This window comes from Rana temporaria, chromosome 3 (genome assembly GCF_905171775.1).
Source record: "Rana temporaria chromosome 3, aRanTem1.1, whole genome shotgun sequence".
Lineage (NCBI taxonomy): Eukaryota > Metazoa > Chordata > Amphibia > Anura > Ranidae > Rana > Rana temporaria.
Genome location: NC_053491.1, coordinates 223,637,217 through 223,655,850, shown reverse-complemented (window position 1 = coordinate 223,655,850; position 18,634 = coordinate 223,637,217). Strand labels below are relative to the sequence as shown.

At 43.8% G+C, this 18,634-nt stretch overlaps 1 protein-coding gene across 2 annotated transcripts in view; it reads left to right on the top strand.

Moving 5' to 3' along the window:
* The window catches only part of SCYL2 (SCY1 like pseudokinase 2), a 72,606-nt gene extending 55,915 nt beyond the window's left edge, over positions 1-16,691 (top strand). For both annotated transcript variants that reach the window (XM_040344329.1, XM_040344330.1), the window contains 4 exons: positions 914-980; positions 5,491-5,580; positions 13,916-14,035; positions 14,382-16,691. In XM_040344329.1, the coding sequence (XP_040200263.1) occupies positions 914-980; positions 5,491-5,580; positions 13,916-14,035; positions 14,382-15,032 (928 nt within the window). In that variant the 3' untranslated portion in view covers positions 15,033-16,691. The remainder of the gene's footprint in view (positions 1-913; positions 981-5,490; positions 5,581-13,915; positions 14,036-14,381) is intronic.
* The last annotated feature ends 1,943 nt before the right edge of the window (positions 16,692-18,634 follow it).

Here is an 18,634-nt window from a genome sequence, read left to right as displayed (position 1 = left end):
GATACCTGTTGAAATCGAGCTGTTTTATTCACCTCCATCATTCCTGAATCGTTATTCTCACTGACTTCCTGGTTTGCGGTGCGCATTCATTCTTGCTACATCACGGCCTAATGGGAACTACAGTTCCCATTAGGCTTAGCCTCCATGCCTGTGAGGGATAAGAGAGCATCTTCAGGCAGGGCTGTAGTCATAGGGAGGGGGTGAGCACATTCTGCTTTCCACCATGCAAAACGGCTCAGATGCTGGTGGAAAGCAAGAAGAGGAGAGACAGGAAATGGCATTTTCATACCTGGATTACTGTATTTTGGAGGTCAAAAGGAAAAACGAGGTAAGTGATATTTAAATGCTCTAGCTTACAGCAATCAATTAATATAATAAAAAACCAACCTTTAGTGTTCCTTTAAACACTTTCCATTAGTTCACCTACAGATGTCACCTTAATGCACCCGATGATTGGGCTGTACAGCAAATTTGTCATCTTTGATCATTGAGATTTCCAAAGCACTATTGGGGCTCATTGTGACTAACTGTCCAATAAAATAAATGGTGGAGTGGGGAGCTAGATTTACACTGTGAGGCCCTGGTGCTAAAGTGCTGTATTTATTTTTAAATTTTGTCATTAATGAAAGGCCTTAAAAGTGATCAGACTATTTATGGGCATTAGTGTCGTTTTGTGCGTTTGCATTCTACTCACAAAAATTGTGCAGTTAAGTATACCAAGCAAAAACTATTTCCTTTTCAATAATTTTGATTATAGAAACGGAAAAATACAAAATGAATATTAGTAAGTACAGTATCGCATGTCAATGTATTCCCATGATCCGTGGTTTACAATTCAATCTAAACTTAAAGTGAATCTGTGCTTTGCCCAGTGTTAGAGAAGCTTGTAAACAATGTATTCTTTCTGTTCTAGATCTATGGATATCTCAAGTCAGTTAAATATGACATCAGAGCAACAAACTAATAAGACCAACAATCAGGTAATAACCAAATTTTGTTTTTAGAAAATTGCATTTTACTTGTGTTTGCCATAAAGCTCCCTTCTCCCTAGATGTTCATTTTGGTAGTTGCTACCATGTTAGTTAAAAAAAATACAGTTGGAATATTTTTGTGAGATCATTTTTATTCATCTTGGGGGTTATCCACAAAAGGGATACGCCGGCGTATCCCTGTTTCTATCTATGGAATTGATCCACAGAATCAGTTTACCATAGATAGGCAGAAGATCCGACATGTGTAATTGAATTACACTGTCGGATCTTAACCACTTCCCGACCTCCTCATGTACATATACGTCAGCAGAATGGCACGGACAGGCACATGTACGTACCTGTACGTCCTCTGCTAGACGTGGGTGGGGGGTCCGATCGGGACCCCCCCCCCGGTACATGCGGAGGTCGGGTCCGCTCGGGGAGCGATCCGGGACGACGGCGCGGCTATTTGTTTTTAGCTGCGCCGTCGCGATCGCTCCCCGGAGCTGAAGAACGGGGAGAGCCGCGTGTACACGCGGCTTCCGCGTGCTTCACTGTGTCGGCGCATCGATCGCGTCATTCCTTTTATAGGGAAGACACGATCGATGACGTCATTCCTACAGCCACACCCCCCTACACTAGTAAACACACACAAAGTAAACCCTAACTCCTACAGCGCCCCCTGTGGTTAACTCCCAAACTGCAACTGTCATTTTCACAATAAAGAATGCAATTTAAATGCATTTTTTGCTGTGAAAATGACAATTGTCCCAAAAATGTGTCAAAATTGTCCGAAGTGTCCGCCATAATGTCGCAGTCACGAAAAAAATCGCTGATCGCCGCCATTAGTAGTAAAAAAAATAAAATAAATAAAAATGCAAAAAAACTATCCCCTATTTTGTAAACGCTATAAATTTTGCGCAAACCAACCGATAAACGATTATTGCGATTTTTTTTTACCAAAAATAGGTAGAAGAATACGTATCGGCCTAAACTGAGGATTTTTATATATGTTTTTGGGGGATATTTATTACAGCAAAAAGTAAAAAATATTGCATTTTTTTCAAAATTGTCGCTCTATTTTTGTTTATAGCGCAAAAAATAAAAACCGCAGAGGTGATCAAATACCACCAAAAGAAAGCTCTATTTGTGGGAAAAAAAGGACGCCAATTTTGTTTGGGAGCCACGTCGCACGACCGCGCAATTGTCTGTTAAAGCGACGCAGTCCCGAACTGTAAAAACCCCTTGGGTCTTTAGGCAGCAATATGGTCCGGGGCTTAAGTGGTTAAGGATGCAATTCTAGGCCGGCCGCTAGGTGGCGAGGCCATTGCGGCCGGCCTAGAATATGCAAATGAACACTTACGGCGATCCTCGAACGTTCTGACGGGCCCGTCGCGCTAAATCTACGTCGTTTACGTTGAGTTACGCCGTGTAAAAATAGGGCTAAGTCCTATTTGACTAAGCCCTATTAAGTATGGCCATCGTTCCCGCGTCGAAATTTTAAACTCTACGTCGTTTGCGGAAGACGTCCGTGAATGGCGCTGGACGCCATTTACGTTAACGTCTAAGCAAATGACGTCGGAGCGACGTCTGTTAGCGCAATGCACGTCGGGTAAGTTACCCGACGGAGCATGCGCAGTACGTCCGGCGCGGGAGCGCGCCTAATTTAAATGGGACTCGCCCCATTAGATTCGGCACGCCTTGTGCCGGACACATTTACGTTACACCGCCGCAAATTTGAAGGTAAGTGCTTTGTGGATCGGGCACTTGGGTAGAAATTTTGCGGCGGTGTAACTTAAATCGGAAGATTTAAGTTACACAGGATATTTGTGGATCTGGCCCCTTGTTTTTATAGTTACTCTGTGAAAGTAGAAAACGGTTAAATGTGATTGGTCCATTCCACAGTGATAAATAATATAGGGCAGGGGTCTCCAAACTTTCTAAACAAAGGGATTTTTTACTTGCTTTCAAACTTTAGTGGGGGCAGCATTAGTTTGAATAAACAATGCCCTATCTTTGGTGTCATTGGTAGGAATTGTGTCCCATCATTGGTAAGAATTGTGCCCCATTGGTGGTGTCATTGGTAGGAATTATGCCCATTGTTGGTGTCATTGGTAGGAATTATGCCCATTGTTGGTGTCATTGGTAGGAATTGTGCCCCATTGTTAGTGTCATTGGTAGGAATTGTACCCCATTGTTTGTGTCGTTGGTAGGAATCGTGCCCCGTCATTGAGAGGAATCGTGCCCCGTCATTGAGAGGAATTGTGCCCCATCATTGGTTTTATTGAGAGGAATCGTGCCCCATCATTGGTGTCATTGAGAGGGAATTGTGCCCCATTATTGGTGTCATTGAGAGGAATTGTGCCCCATCATTGGTACCATTGAGAGGAATTGTGTTCCATCATTGGTGTCGTTGGACCTTATCGTTTGTGTCATTGGGAGGAATTGTGCCCCATTATTTGTGTCAGTGAAGGAAATAATGTCCCAAGGGCCAGATAAAAGCAACCAAAGGGCCACAGTTTGGAGACCACTGATATAGAGCTTGAATGCCTGATTAACATTGTGCAGGTGAAAACAGAAGTGGCAGAGGCAGAGGCAGAGAGCAGTCAGGGTATGTATGCAACTCAATGGCATTCATTTAGTTGGCAAGATGTGCTCCTTATGAATTATGGTTCTTCGCCAAGCCATTTGTTAATGTAGAAGTCCGATCAAAAGCCAACTAAGCTTAAACCTACTCTCGCCCTCATTCTAAGCCCTATGCTTACTACTCTGTAAAGAAAAAAATGTGTATACTTGCCTAATTCAAGTGCTGTCCGGTCCAGTAACCCCCCCCCCCCCCCCAGCAGCTGGCTGGAGAGGAGAGAGCAGCTGCAGAGCCTGAGTAGTGATGTCACCCATAGACTTACTTTGAGGCATCCAATGTCCTCTGTCCCTCCCTGAACGTACACTGGACCCCCTCTCCATCCCCCTCAGTCCCACTGACCTGGAGTCCCGCAATCGCCCGCTGTGACACATCAGGTCACCACTTTACAGGTCCAGAGATTGGAAATCCTTACAGCTTTCTCTCCTCTTCTCCAGCGCTCACACTATGCGCTAGGCGGGTCCTGATTTGACCAATTAGAATGCCTTATTTATGAGGTATGTTTAGCAGATTAAGCCGCAGGGATTTCAAATCCCTGGACCGGTGAAGTGGCTACCTGATGTCTCACAGCGGGTGATCGCGGAACTTGGGGACCGGGGGGGATGAAAAGGGAGTCCAGTGTAAGTTCACCTTACAAATTTTCTGAAAAGGTGAACTTACCCTTTAAGTATACACATCTTTCCTTTACAGGGTAGTTATCATAGGGCTTTAGAATAGGGGTGGGAGTAGGTTTAAGCTTAGTTAGCTTTTGACTGGACTTTTACTTTAAGACAACCTGCCTATTAAGATTGCTATACAAATCTTCACACATGCATTAAAAGTAAGTTATGTGGCAGGAATTGTGTAAGATGCATCTAAGCATTTAAAAAAAATATGCTCCGTCCTCGTTTTTCAGAACAAAAATTGTATAGAACTTTTTGAAATGATAAATCTGTATATTTTTTGTTCAAAGTGTTTTTTTTATTAAAGTTTTGCAAATGCATAGTAATGTGTGTGTGTATGTGTATGTGTGTGTGTGTGTATGTATATATATATATATATGTATATATATATATATATATATATATATATATATATATATATATATATATATATATATATATATATTCCATATATATAATAGGTAAGTACAGTATCAATAAAAGGTCCTTGTATCTAATACAAGGTGCTTAGATAGCTCTTGACTTTCTTTTACTGAATGTACAAAATTAACAGTGTTGAATAGATTATTCAGTAATGTTAAAATAATAGAAAGCTCTGGCATATATTGATCTTAATTTTGATATCAGATTTAAAATAGACCAGATGTTTTGATTACTTCTTTGGTAACTTCAGTATAGTAGTGTACTTGTATCTGCATTAGCTATAGGGTAGGGGGCGGAAGGAAAAAATAGTGGAGTGAACAGAGGGGCCGATAGAAAAACCATTGAAAGACCCATTGGATCTAAGTGTTTGGGTATAGGGGAAAACTTGGAAGATAAGAGGAAAGAAGAGGGGAAGGTCCCTCTCTCTCTGGCGCTTAACCTCACCCTCTACTAATCGGTTTGTTTAAAGGGCCTCAATAAGGTCTTTGTATAAGTTACGGCTGTATGTACAAGAAAACAAACCCTAATCCAGAGTCTGCCAACTTTGGGGCACAGCCACAGAACCAAGGTGGTCAATAATTTGGGACTTATTTAGGAATTAATTTTATACCAACAAAATATAACTTGTAAATAGTTCTCTAAAGCTAGAATATTAAAAGAGCATTTCTCTGGGATAGTTCTGTTTAATTCCTTTTACCAGCATATCATATAAGATATAGAAACAAAATAATGATATAGTTGGGCATATTTCAAAAGTTCCTACGTAGGTGCTGATCTATTTATTTTTCTACAGGCTGATAAAACATTTGACATGGGGCAAGATTTCCTTAGTGGTGCAAATGAAAGACAAGAAAACGGCCATGTCCCAAAGCAGCCCAACAAGGTAGGTACTCTATGAATATATACCAAAATAAAAACAATAAAAAGGTAGGGGAACACCAACTGTTTTCTTTTGCTGAAGATAACTAGTCATGTGTTGTCTATGTAGAAATAGCCTGGTAATTTGATAAGCTATCACAATTCACCATTTTCAGTAGATTCTTCATAAATGAGAAGCACAAAAATATTTTATATATTATAACTCGGTAAACAGATATGTTTCTGAAGATTGAGGCCTTGGTTCAAATCTGCACAATCGGGCTTGGATGTTGGAAGCCTGACTTATATGGGCTGATTTAGAGTCGGTTCACACTAGGGCGACACGACTTCCAGCGCGACTTTCAGAGGCGACTCCGACACAACCTGAGCATGAACCACCGGGCGATCTGGGGCAATTTACAACACGACTTGAAGTCGTCTCCAGGACAGTAGACTTTCCAGTGGCCAATCAAACAACAATCAGCTCGAGGGAGGGGGAGGGAGAGGTTTTCCTGAGAAATGTATGTTATCTTCCTGGAAAGTCGCTTCAGTTAAGACAGTGATCAGACTTGGATCAGACTTGGAGGCGACTTCCATTGAAATCAATGGGTACAAATCGCCTACAAGTCAGATTAAAGTAGTACAAGAACTTCTTTTGAAAACGGAGCAACTCGAGTCGTGTGTATTAAAACCGCTCCCATTCACTTGCATTGTTTTTCTCGACAGTGCGACTTGGGACGACTTGAGGCGACTTCAAGTCGGATCCCAAGTCGCCCCAGTGTGAACCGGCTCTTACTAAATGAGTTTTTAAAGAATAACTCCACTTTTGTTTAGAAAAAAAACATTCCCCTCTGGGAGATCATCCATGCAGGGGTTTTAACAAACTTTGTTGCAGATTCCTAATTTATTTGTTCTGAAGAATTAGCTTTTTGTTTGTCTGTTTCCATGTGCAAAATGAATGTGAATGGGAGTGACTATGTTCTACTTTGTGCTGCGTTTCTTTGGACGCAGCATGTTCTATTTTGGTGCATTTGATCTTCAGGCAAAGCAAGTCAAATGCAGCCTTTTTTTTTATTTCACGTTTTTTTTCACATTCAAATAGAAAACACAGCATATGAAAAAAACGCCCCTCAACATGAGCACTAAACTGTGTAAATATCTGCTTCAATTATCCAATCATGAGAAAATGAAATTCCTGTTCAGTTCAACCACTGGTTGTAAACCCACTCTGACAACTTGCACCTACAGGTAAACCTAGATTAAGGTAGGTGCAAGAAATATCTCTTTAACCTACATGGTTAAGGAGATATTTGCAGAAAACTCTGCACCGATGTCTACGGCGCATGCGCACTGAGCCTCCCGGTTTTATGACTAGGATCATGCCGGTCCCGCGCTTGCGCGGGAGTGACCTCATCGCAGCTCCGGCCAGTCACAGAACCGGAGCTGCAATACACGGAAGAGACCATTAGGCTACATGGCGGCAGATGGGAACGAGGAGCTCTTCGAGGGCTTCGGTCTCGGATAAGTCATTCTGAATGCTATGCATGCTAGCTCATTATGCCTTTCTCTTGCAGGTTTTTTTTTGCAGAAAAAAAGAGGGTTTACTTCCTCTTTAAGCACCAAGCCTATTTTCTTTATCGTACATCACGGGACACAGAGCAGCATAGCCATTACATATGGGTTATATAGTGCACCTTCAGGTGATGGACACTGGCACTCTCCGACAGGTAGTTCCCTCCCTATATAACCCCCACCCATAGTGGGAGTACCTCAGTTTTTTCGCCAGTGTCTTAGGTGTTGGTGCATTGAAGAGCTCTGCCTATAGTTGTCCTCTGGACCAGGGCAAGCTGACCGGATCCGTCCAAGGTGCTTCATAGACAAAGTGGACGGTACCCGGGCCCCCAGGTCCTGGAGGGGGTTTTGCCTATAACGCTTCTCCTTTGCGAGAGCTGGACTCTGGGTTCCAGGACTGGTTTCCTGCAACCAAGTAATTCCTGTTGCCAGCAGTGCTATATAGGTCCAGGAGTGTGGTGTTCCTAATCTGGACCCCGGTACCTGAAGGTCTATGACGTTACCCACGTTTTAGGGGGAAGATTGGGCCTCTTGCAGTTGGCAATACCCTGCGGCGTGGAGAAGGTAAGAGGGGGCCTGCGGAACTTGGTTTGTCAGCAGGCCCCCACAGGGGACTCTGGGTTTAGCCCGCTTTATGCCTCTGTGCATGGGCGCCTCATTCCACAAAGTCTGAATGACAGGATGGTTTCTATGTACCCATTAATGTTTCCCCTGGCTGGTTCTGGTAGACGGCTGCATACCATAAGGTTTACAATAAGAGCTGCTATTGCGCTAGGGGGGGTCACTTGTGTAGCATGGAGGTCTTACCATCCGCGCAGCTACATAGCTCCCCCGTAAGCCTGTTCGGGCGTCTCACTCCCCTGCAGCCCACGTGTGTCTCTGCTCCTCCAGCAGCGTCCGGAACGGGCGCGCGCGTGCGCACGGTGTAAATAGACGCGGCGACGCTGCGTGAGGAGGCGGAGTTTTTTCGGGGCGGTCCCTCTTCCTGCTCTGAGAGCCTATATTAGGCTGGCAGTCGATCTGGGTCGCCGTGGGACACGGAGCAGCGGCAGGTTAACTGCGTGAGAGCAGTACCTTGCAAAGGGAGAGTGACACCCGGTGGTGGATCTGGTGAAGTACACGTTTTTCTTAAAGAGCCTGCGGCTCGTTTCTTGTTTAAAAGGCCGGTGTACTTGCAGCAGTCTGAGCCTTGCTACCCACGGCTCTATCCCAGATCAGCATAAAGGTGGCTTTACTTAGCTCATTTTGTGTGAGTTGCAAGCCCTTGGGGCGTTGTATTGTCCATCTTTATTAGGTTATGGGAAGTTTAATAATCTAACAGCACCCTAACCTATTAATTTTTTTGACACTTTCAAAGAGGTGTTTTTGTGTCTCTGCTGATTAAAACAGTCAGTGGTGTTTAGCGGAGTACCTTGGGTTTGTATAGATGGCTCCTAAGGGCGCGGGAAGCTCCAAAAATGCTAAGGCTACAAAAAAGCAGAAGGGTTCCCCATCAGGTTCGGAGGATCTTGGCCAGACCTCTGCAGTGCCTTCCTCCCCGGACAGACCAGAGGTCGTTAGCCCAGTTGAGCCTTTGGGGTTGCTAGGTGCTACGGCTGGCCCTACCCAACCAACTCCCTCCTTTGTTACGGAGGAGATGTTAGCCGCCACCTTAGGCGGATTTGAGCAAAGGATGACTGCTTTATTAGCCGCATCATTTCCCGGGAAGAAACGGACTAGGTCCCCTTCCCCTAGGGTCGACTCTCCAGATGAGGAGGTCCTTTCCCAAGAAGAAATTGATTTCTTGGCGGAGCAGGGGGATGACCCCCTGGAACAGGGTTCGGAAGAATCCACAATAGAGGAACCGTTCTCAGCCTCTCAGGCAGAGAGACTATGGATACAGTCCTTAGCGGACATGGTGCGGACGGCATTTAAATTACCCTTGCCTGAACCTCAGGCTACCGTATCCTCCCTTGGTTCCTTAAAAGCTCCCCAAACCAGTGCGGTTTTTCCGGTCCATCCCTTGCTGAGGGACCTAATCTTTCAGGATTGGGCCAAACCAGATAGGATCTTTCTTCCTCCTAAGAGGTTTTCAGTTTTATATCCTTTAGAAGAAGGGTTTTCAAAAAAATGGACTGTCCCTACTGTGGACGCAGCCATTTCATGTGTCAATAAGTCCTTGACGTGTCCGGTAGACAACATTCACATGTTTAAGGATCCTGTCGATAAAAGGCTTGAAACTCTGCTAAAATCTTCCTTTGCCACCGCAGGGGCTGTAGTGCAACCAGCGGTAGCCGCCATTGGAGTATGCCAGGCATTGAAGGACCAGGCCAAACAGGTTCTAAGAGACCTTCCGGCGCAACAGGCACAGGACTTGGCTGATCTGCCTAGGGCATTATGCTTTGCCGTAGATGCCATTAAGGATTCCATCCAGCAAGCTTCTCGGTTATCCTTATTCCTGGTTCACATGAGAAGACTTTTATGGCTAAAAAATTGGTCGGCAGAGACTCCCTGTAAGAAACTCTTAACTGGGTTTTCGTTCCAGGGGGAGAGGTTGTTTGGAGATGATCTGGACAAGTATATCCAGAAGATTTCCAGTGGCAAGAGCACTCTCCTGCCTGTTAAAAAGAGGTTTCGAGGGCCAACCTTTAAGCGCCCAAACTCTCCAGGTCCAGGTCCCTCACCCTCCCGGCAGTATCGACGGCCTGCTGGCCGTTCACCCGCAAACAGACCGCAAGGGCAAGCTTCAGGTATCAAGAAACCGTGGTTTCGCAAACCAGTTAAAGCTGCCCCTAAAGCGAATCTGTGAAGGGACGCCCCCACTCTCTCGGGTGGGGGGAAGACTCCGCTTTTTCTCGGAGCTTTGGGAGGCCAGAATCTCCGACGAATGGGTTCTGTCCTCAGTGGCTCAGGGATACAAGCTGGAGTTTTTGGGGTTTCCCCCTCCTCACTTCCAGGAGTCCAGGCTCCCAAGCGATCCAAAGAAAAGGGTCTCGCTTCTAGCAGCCCTAGATCGCCTCTTAGATCAACAAGTGATTATGGAAGTACCATCTCAGGAGCGCGGACAAGGATTTTATTCAAATCTATTTATAGTCCCAAAGCCCAACGGCGATGTAAGACCAATATTGGATCTAAAAACCCTGAACCGTTATTTAAGGGTTTGCTCCTTCCGTATGGAGTCCATTCGTTCAGTGATGGCCGCCCTACAGGGAAAAGAATTTCTCGCATCCATCGACATCAAGGATGCATACCTGCACGTGCCAATCTACCCCGGCCATTTCAGGTACCTCCGGTTTGCCTTAGGCCATCGGCATTTTCAGTTCACGGCCTTGCCCTTCGGGCTAGCCACGGCTCCCCGGGTCTTCACCAAAATCTTGGCCCCGGTGTTGGCCAACCTAAGATCCCAGGGGATCCTGGTTATGGCTTATCTAGACGATCTATTAGTCGTCGATCTTTCAGTAGCCAGCCTAAAACAGGCAGTTTGCTTAGTGGTAAATTATCTAGAATCCCTGGGTTGGGTTCTAAATCAGGACAAGTCGGCCTTGCAGCCCACAAGAAGGTTGGAGTATCTTGGGTTAATTCTAGATACTATGCAGCAGAAGGTCTTTCTTCCCCAGTCCAAGGTGGATTCTATAAAGGAATTGATCCAGGTGGTTCTAAGCCGCGCAAGGCCAACAGTTCGCCTGTGTATGCGCCTCTTGGGCAAGCTAGTGGCCACCTTCGAGGCAGTGCCCTACGCCCAGATCCACTCCCGAAAATTGCAGAAAGCAATTCTCGCAGCTTGGGACAAGAGAATCCAGGCCTTTGATCTTCCCATATCCCTGTCCCAGGCAGCCCGTCAGAGTCTGTGCTGGTGGCTGGTCCCACAGAACCTTTTGAAGGGAAGGTCGTTCTGTCCAGTTTCATGGAGGATTGTGACTACAGACGCGAGTCTTTTGGGGTGGGGCGCAGTCCTGGACGGATTGACCCAGCAAGGGAAGTGGTCAAGAGCAGAATCGATCCTGTCGATAAATGTTCTGGAGATACGAGCAATCCGGTTAGCTCTAGTTGCATGGACAGATGTATTACAGGACTCCCCTGTGAGGATACAGTCCGACAACGCCACGGCTGTGGCCTACATAAACCACCAGGGCGGCACCAGAAGTCAAGCAGCCCAGAAGGAGGTGGACCGGATCTTTGCTTGGGCAGAGTCCCATGTTCCCTGCATCTCAGCAGTGTTTATCCCCGGGGTGGACAATTGGCAGGCGGATTTCCTCAGCCGCCATCAGATGTCTCCGGGAGAATGGTCCCTCCATCCCGAGGTATTTCAGGCCATCTGCCAAAGATGGGGAGTCCCGGAGGTGGACATAATGGCCTCCAGATTCAATACGAAATTGACCAGGTTCGTGTCACGGACAAGGGATCCATTGGCCTACGGGACGGACGCCCTAGTATGTCCTTGGCATCAGTTTGCACTGATCTACGCCTTCCCTCCGTTACGGATGCTACCCCGTCTTCTTCTCAGAATTCAGGTGGAGCACAAACCAACGATTCTAGTAGCCCCCGCGTGGCCCCGGAGGCCTTGGTACTCCTTAATAATAAGGATGGCAGTGGAAGAACCTTGGGTCCTCCCGTTAAGGCCGGACCTCCTCTCACAAGGACCGTTCTTCCATCCTGCCTTACAGGCCCTAAATTTGACGGCCTGGCGGCTGAATCCCTAATTCTTAGAAACAGGGGCCTCTCTGGCCGGGTCATTCCCACCCTGATTAATGCAAGAAAGCCAGTCTCTAGGCTTATATACTATAGGGTGTGGAAGGCTTACATTACATGGTGTGAGGCTAAGAGATGGCATCCCCGCAAGTATGTCATTGGGAGAATCCTGGAATTCCTACAATTAGGAGTAGAAAAGGGACTGGCTATTAGCACAGTCAAAGGACAGGTCTCGGCCCTATCCATTTTCTTTCAGAGACCTCTGGCCTCTCACTCCTTAATGAAGTCTTTTTTGCAGGGGGTCATTCGGATTAACCCTCCGATTAAAACTCCCCTATATCCTTGGGATCTAAACTTGGTTCTCTCGGCTTTGCAAAGCCAGCCCTTTGAACTGCTGTCTGAAATCCCGCTGGTCTTGTTGACTAGGAAACTAGTTTTTTTGGTCGCTATGGCTTCCGCCAGAAGGGTATCAGAACTGGCAGCCTTGTCATGCAAGACACCGTACTTGATTGTACATAAGGACAGGGTTGTTCTTCGACCACATCCGTCCTTCCTACCAAAGGTGGTATCTAGCTTTCATTTGAATCAGGACTTAATTCTTCCGTCCTTTTTTCCTGAACCTTCTTCTAAGGAGAGACTCCTACATTCCTTAGATGTGGTTAGGGCTGTTAAGATTTATCTAAAGGCCACAGCCCAGATTCGCAAGACTGAAGTTTTATTTATTCTGCCGGAGGGACCTAAAAAAGGTCAGGCAGCGTCTAAAGCCACCATTTCCAGGTGGATTAGACAAGTGATTGTACAGGCCTACGGCCTGAAAGGTAAGAGCCCGCCCTTGTCGATCAAGGCTCATTCCACAAGAGCCGTGAGCGCCTCTTGGGCAGCGTATCACCAGGTCTCCATGGCCCAAGTCTGCAAGGCAGCGACCTGGTCGTCGGTTCATACGTTCGCTAAATTTTATCAAATGGACGTTAGGAGGAACGCTGATTCAGCCTTCGGGCAGGCGGTTCTGCAGGCCGCAGTATAAGATCCTCTTGTCCTATGGCACCCGCTGTTTTTTTCTGTGCATGGTTGTTTTCCCTCCCCTCATTTGCATTGCTTGGGGACATCCCATATGTAATGGCTATGCTGCTCTGTGTCCCGTGATGTACGATAAAGAAAAAGGGATTTTTAATAACAGCTTACCTGTAAAATCCTTTTCTTGTAGTACATCACGGGACACAGAGCTCCCACCCCTCTTTTGGGGAATTTTGGGATGCATATTGCTTGCTACAAAACTGAGGTACTCCCACTATGGGTGGGGGTTATATAGGGAGGGAACTTCCTGTCGGAGAGTGCCAGTGTCCATCACCTGAAGGTGCACTATATAACCCATATGTAATGGCTATGCTGCTCTGTGTCCCGTGATGTACTACAAGAAAAGGATTTTACAGGTAAGCTGTTATTAAAAATCCCTTTTTTTGACACTTGTGGTTTACAAGTTAAAATCTGTATTTTTTTGCTAGAAAATTACTTGGAACACCCAAACATTATATATATTTTTAGCAAAGAAAGAGCAGGTATGAGCAAACCGATACACTGACAACCCTGCTGGAGTCCTACATGGCACCTGCAAACTGCTGATCACAGATGCAATGCTTTGCAGGCTCCAAGGTAAAATAAGAATAAATGCAAATTTGTTTTTACCTGCAAAAAGATGTGCATTTATTATTTTATTTTTTTTAAAGGCAAACTTATCCTTTAACTTTCCTTTGCCCTTTTCATATAGTTTTTGCTGCGTTTTTCCCTATTGTTCCCACCTGTTTTCTTGCTTCACTTCCCCGCTGATCTGGATGGAACATGCCTACACACCAAAATATATAATGACAAATAAAATGTCTTCTGCATGTGGAAAATCATCTGCACTCAATTTTAACTCCTTATAGTATAATAGGGATACTATAGACAGCTGTCGAAATTGTGATATATGTACATTAAAGCTTGGTTGATCATTGTCACCCTTTGCCCGGGTTTTCTTTATAACCAGAATATTATGTTTGTCTATTTGGATTTTCACTTCATAGGAAGAGGTTTAATTGCTACTTTGAGTGACACATGTTTTTTTTTTTTTTTTTTTTTATAAGGTATCACTTACACTTGAAGAGAAGCAAAAGCTTGCAAAAGAGCAGGAGCAAGTCCAGAAGATGAAAAGCCAGCATCCTCTGAAACCCACTGCAATGACAGCAGCTGCTCCAGTAAAACAGGTAAGGAAGGATGTGCAGTCTTGCTGGATGGAAATGGAAAGTCTAAAGCTGGGCTTAGCAGGGCGATATTCTTACTGAGCACTGACTAGTCTGAAATCCAAGTAGGGCATAGAAAGGAAACCTGCTTTGTTTATAGGACACATTGCGGAGTGCTCACTTCACAGTTTGTCTTCAGACAACTATAATTCATGAATATGATTTTCTGCAGATTGGACAAATTTCATGAATATATTTAGGAGAATAAAATTATTCACCGATTGTTTATAGGTCTAGCATATGTATGTTTGTGTAGATTGTTTTTATCTAAAGCTTTAGAGCTGAATTTGCGCTTGATTTTTTTTTTTAGACCAAGGACCTTACAAAGACACTGATGGAGAACATGACCTCTATCAACAGTCGGTCAAGCGTCAATGCTAAACCAGCCACGAGTGGCTTTCCTTCTCTCAGTAACATGCCAGGAAGTATTGCATACCCAGCACCTGTTGATAACATGAGCTTAAACCGAAATGTCCAAAATGGTCCTAACTCAAACACAGGGTTCCAGCCTTCTGGATTTGGGAACATGGGGTCTGTAACTCCTAATCAGAACTTCTTCACTGGCACAGTTCCCATGGGAATGAACAAAATGGCTCCGATGTCAACCCCAAATAGCATGCAGAACTTCAGTACAATAAGCAGCCCTCCCGGTGTGCTGCAGCAGAACTCAATGAGCAAGCCTTCTGCTGTCATGTTACCATTGGACAATTTGTTTGGCCCACAAAAACCCAAAGTGAGTCTCAACCAGATGTCGCAACCGAATCCCTGGCTCAATCAATTTGCACCCCCACAAAGTTCTCAAAATATGAGTGGCACAGTGACACAGACAAGCATGACTGGACAAACTGGCTTTGGCGTCCAATCGAATCCATTTTTTAATCCTCAAGGCTTTACGCAGCCAGCAACCACAATGAAAAATAGCAGTTCGGCTAGCAATGATTTAAAAGACCTTTTTGGCTAAATACATTTTTTCAAGGATTGTTTTATAATTAATTGTCTTTGGCCTGCTTGAGATCTCTTGGTTCTACCCCACCATTGTGACATTACAAGGTTTCTAAAATGTTTGTTTTATTGTTCTTTTCTTCCCTACATTATGTGATGACCCTGTGGTTATATTAGCTGATTTCTATAGGCAATTGATTTTCTTTTTGTAAAAGCGTCTACAGAAAAAAAAAAAAAACGGAATATCACCAAAAGTGTACTGTCTAATCATATCTTAAAATTCTACATGGCTATACTTCTAAGACCCACGAACCTTATCGGCATTCTCAGGCTTCTTCTGACAAGACGTTGCAGATTGCGGTTCCAACTACAAAGATATGTTTTTATCATGTCCTTATTTTAGTTTGGAATAGTGGGCTCACAGTTATTGTAAATAATTCCACTTAACCAAAATCAGATTTTTTTTGTTCACATTTTATTACACCTTCCTCAGGGTAATACGTTTTAAAATACGATTTTCCAGAAGCAAAGATGTTTTGTTTTTTTTCTCCCCCTTGACTTGTACTACTGTAAAGGAAACATAATACCTTAGTGGTATTGAGAAGCACTTTTATTCAGCCTTAAATATCAAAATCACCCTTTTTCCTTTGTTTTGCACCAAATTTAAGATTAGAAAAAAACATTCCTTACCTTTTTTAGAGCATGTCAACAGATCTGCAAATGTATGTTTTTGTTCTTTTAATGAAGTTAATGAAATCTGTTCTCAGCAGGCCCTCTGCAGATATGCTGCATGTTTTATCATTTTAATTCGAGCAACATATATTTTTCCTCATTTCAGTTACAACTGGTATTTTTATTTATAATTTTAAAACAATGTATAAATAATTTTTTGGTGTTTCGCACATTTTTCTAACAGGTTCTTAATTTGCTTAGGACAAGAGGACCTATGCCAGAAAAGAATGATTGTTACTTTATTGTAAAATGTGCTGTACTGTATTGCTGTCATCTCTTATTGTCACATATTCTAGCCTACCCAAGCACTGTAACGGGTCCTAACTATGTCGTGGGCGCATCATTTTTATTTTTTTACCCATCATTTCTCCAAAATTACCCACAGATGGTAATTTTTTTTTATATTTATTAGCAACCAGTCCAATCTACAAAACATTTGACCTATGTTTAACATGCACAAGCTTCTTTGCACATATCCTGCGGAAAAAAAAAAGATGAAATCTGTGAATATGCTCTCGTGTAACTATCTGGAATTGACAGACACTTCTAATCTTTTGGCCAGCAGATCTTTGTTTGTGTTTTATGGTTCAGGTTCCTGGTTGTTCTTAGAAAAGTCATAGTACCAGCAGTTGCAAACCCATTTCTTATCGGAGGTTTTGCTTGATGAAGTACTTTTCATGAAGTACTTCTGACTGGCTGATTTTGGAGAACTTGTACAGAGGTTAGCTTGAGGTGGGGCATCTGCCTGTCTTGTCAATACCACCACACCGGCTGTAATCTATTGATGTTTCTTGACAGATTCAGCTGACTTTGGGGTGTCATTTGCACATAGATGCTATTGTCTGTTTTTCATTGGATTATTGGAAATTATCTTACTCAGTGAGAGAAATTTTCAAACACGTTGGAAAAGAGTGGATGTTCTATTTAAAAAAAAAACAAACATAATTCAGAGTTCTATATGACTATTGTTAAAAGCTCTTACCCAGCAGCCCCAGACACACATTCTGTAATTTGTTGATTTTTTCCAGCCATTGACAATAGTTACAATTGCTCATGTGTTGGCCTCTATACAGTCCAATAGTCCTAGGCAGTGCTTGAATCAATTATAGCACTCACCAAAAGATGTCTGTGTAGTGACACCCTAAGTTATTTAGATCTGAGATGTGTGTGTATGTGTGTGTATATGTATGTATATGTATATGTATGTGTGTGTATATATATATATATATATATATATATATATATATATATATATAGTAAAACCTTGGATTGTGAGCATAATTCGTTCCAGAAATATGCTTGTAATCCAAAGCACTTGTATATCGAAACGAATTTCCCCATTAGAAATAATGGAAACTCAAATGATTTGTTCCACAACCATTTGTTCACAAGTCCTTCAGTTTATAGTCCATATAAAAAGATTATAGCAATGTGACCAGGTTGTGTAACCATAAAATGTTCATCCACAAATGGAAGCCTCCACAAGCGGATTAGATGCAAAATCCAGCAGGAGCTCCAGAGTATAAGGCCTTGTACACACGGGCGAACATGTCCGATGAAAACGGTCCGCGGACCGTTTTCATCGGACATGTCTGCTGGGAGGTTTTGGTCTGATGTGTGTACACACCATCAGACCAAAATCCCCGCGGACAGAGAACGTGGTGACGTAGAAGACACCAACGTTCTCTGACACGAAAGTTCAATGCTTCCACGCATGCGTCGGATTTTGGGCCGCTGGTTATACGTCATAACCAGCGGACATGTCCGATGAGTCATACTAACCATCGGACATGTCCGACGGACAAGTTTCTTAGCATGCTAAGAAACTTTTGTCCGCTGGAAACCTGTCCGCTCGGCCGGAAAACTGTCCGCTAGGCCCTACACACGGTCGGACATGTCCGCGGACCTGTTTCAGCGGACATGTTCGGTCGTGTTTGTACGAGGCCTAAGAGAGGTGCCTCTATCCAATATGGTTACATTTAATGAAGGTACAACATTTAGCAACTCACATGGTTGATGATTAAAAGAGGCACATCTAAGTATGCAGGCATCCGGGGTACAGCTGTCTGCAATCATGACCGGGAAAACTGTTCTGCAGTAGAGCGTTCTGAAAGCGAGGCTTGAAGCGCTCATGTAGCGCAGTGTGGAAGGGACGACGTCAATGGCGGTGAGGACGATGGTCTATGTGGACATCTTTACCCCAGATTCTTGCATACTTAGATGTGCCTGTTTTAATCGTCAACCATGTGAGTTTCTAAATGTTGTACCTTCATTAAATGTAACTGTATTGCTACACTTAGAGGCTCCTCTCTTCTCTTTTATACTCAGTTGTGACATGACGTTACTTATATATCAAGACATCGCTTGTATATCAAGTCAAAATGTATTTAAAAATGTTGCTTGTCATCAAAATCATTTATTTACATAATAATAATGCAATTTAAGCTGAACCTTTTACATATAATTTGCACTTGGCTTATCTGACCCTAGCACATTAGCTGGGCTGCCAGAAACAACTGTTACTTGTAAAGTAGGCAGCTGACAGGCAACTGTCAGACTTCAGATTACCTCTGACCCACCTCAGCAGCAGCACTGCCCACATCTGCATCCTTTCAGGTTCCTTTAAATATTTATAGTACTTTTAACCTTGACATGATTGGCTTCCGCTGTTATGAGAACCACAGACTGAACACCGTTGCACTATGCGGTTATCATATAAAAGGTCTCTGCCTCAAATATTTATCCATTTACAATCCTGTATCTTAAGAGCTCACGCACACTGCAGCCCAAAAAAAAAAACTGCTTTTACTTAAAGAAGCTTATACTTTTTTGGGCTCTTTTGCACATTTTTTATTGAGCTTCTCTGAGCTTTTTTGAGCATAAGTGTTT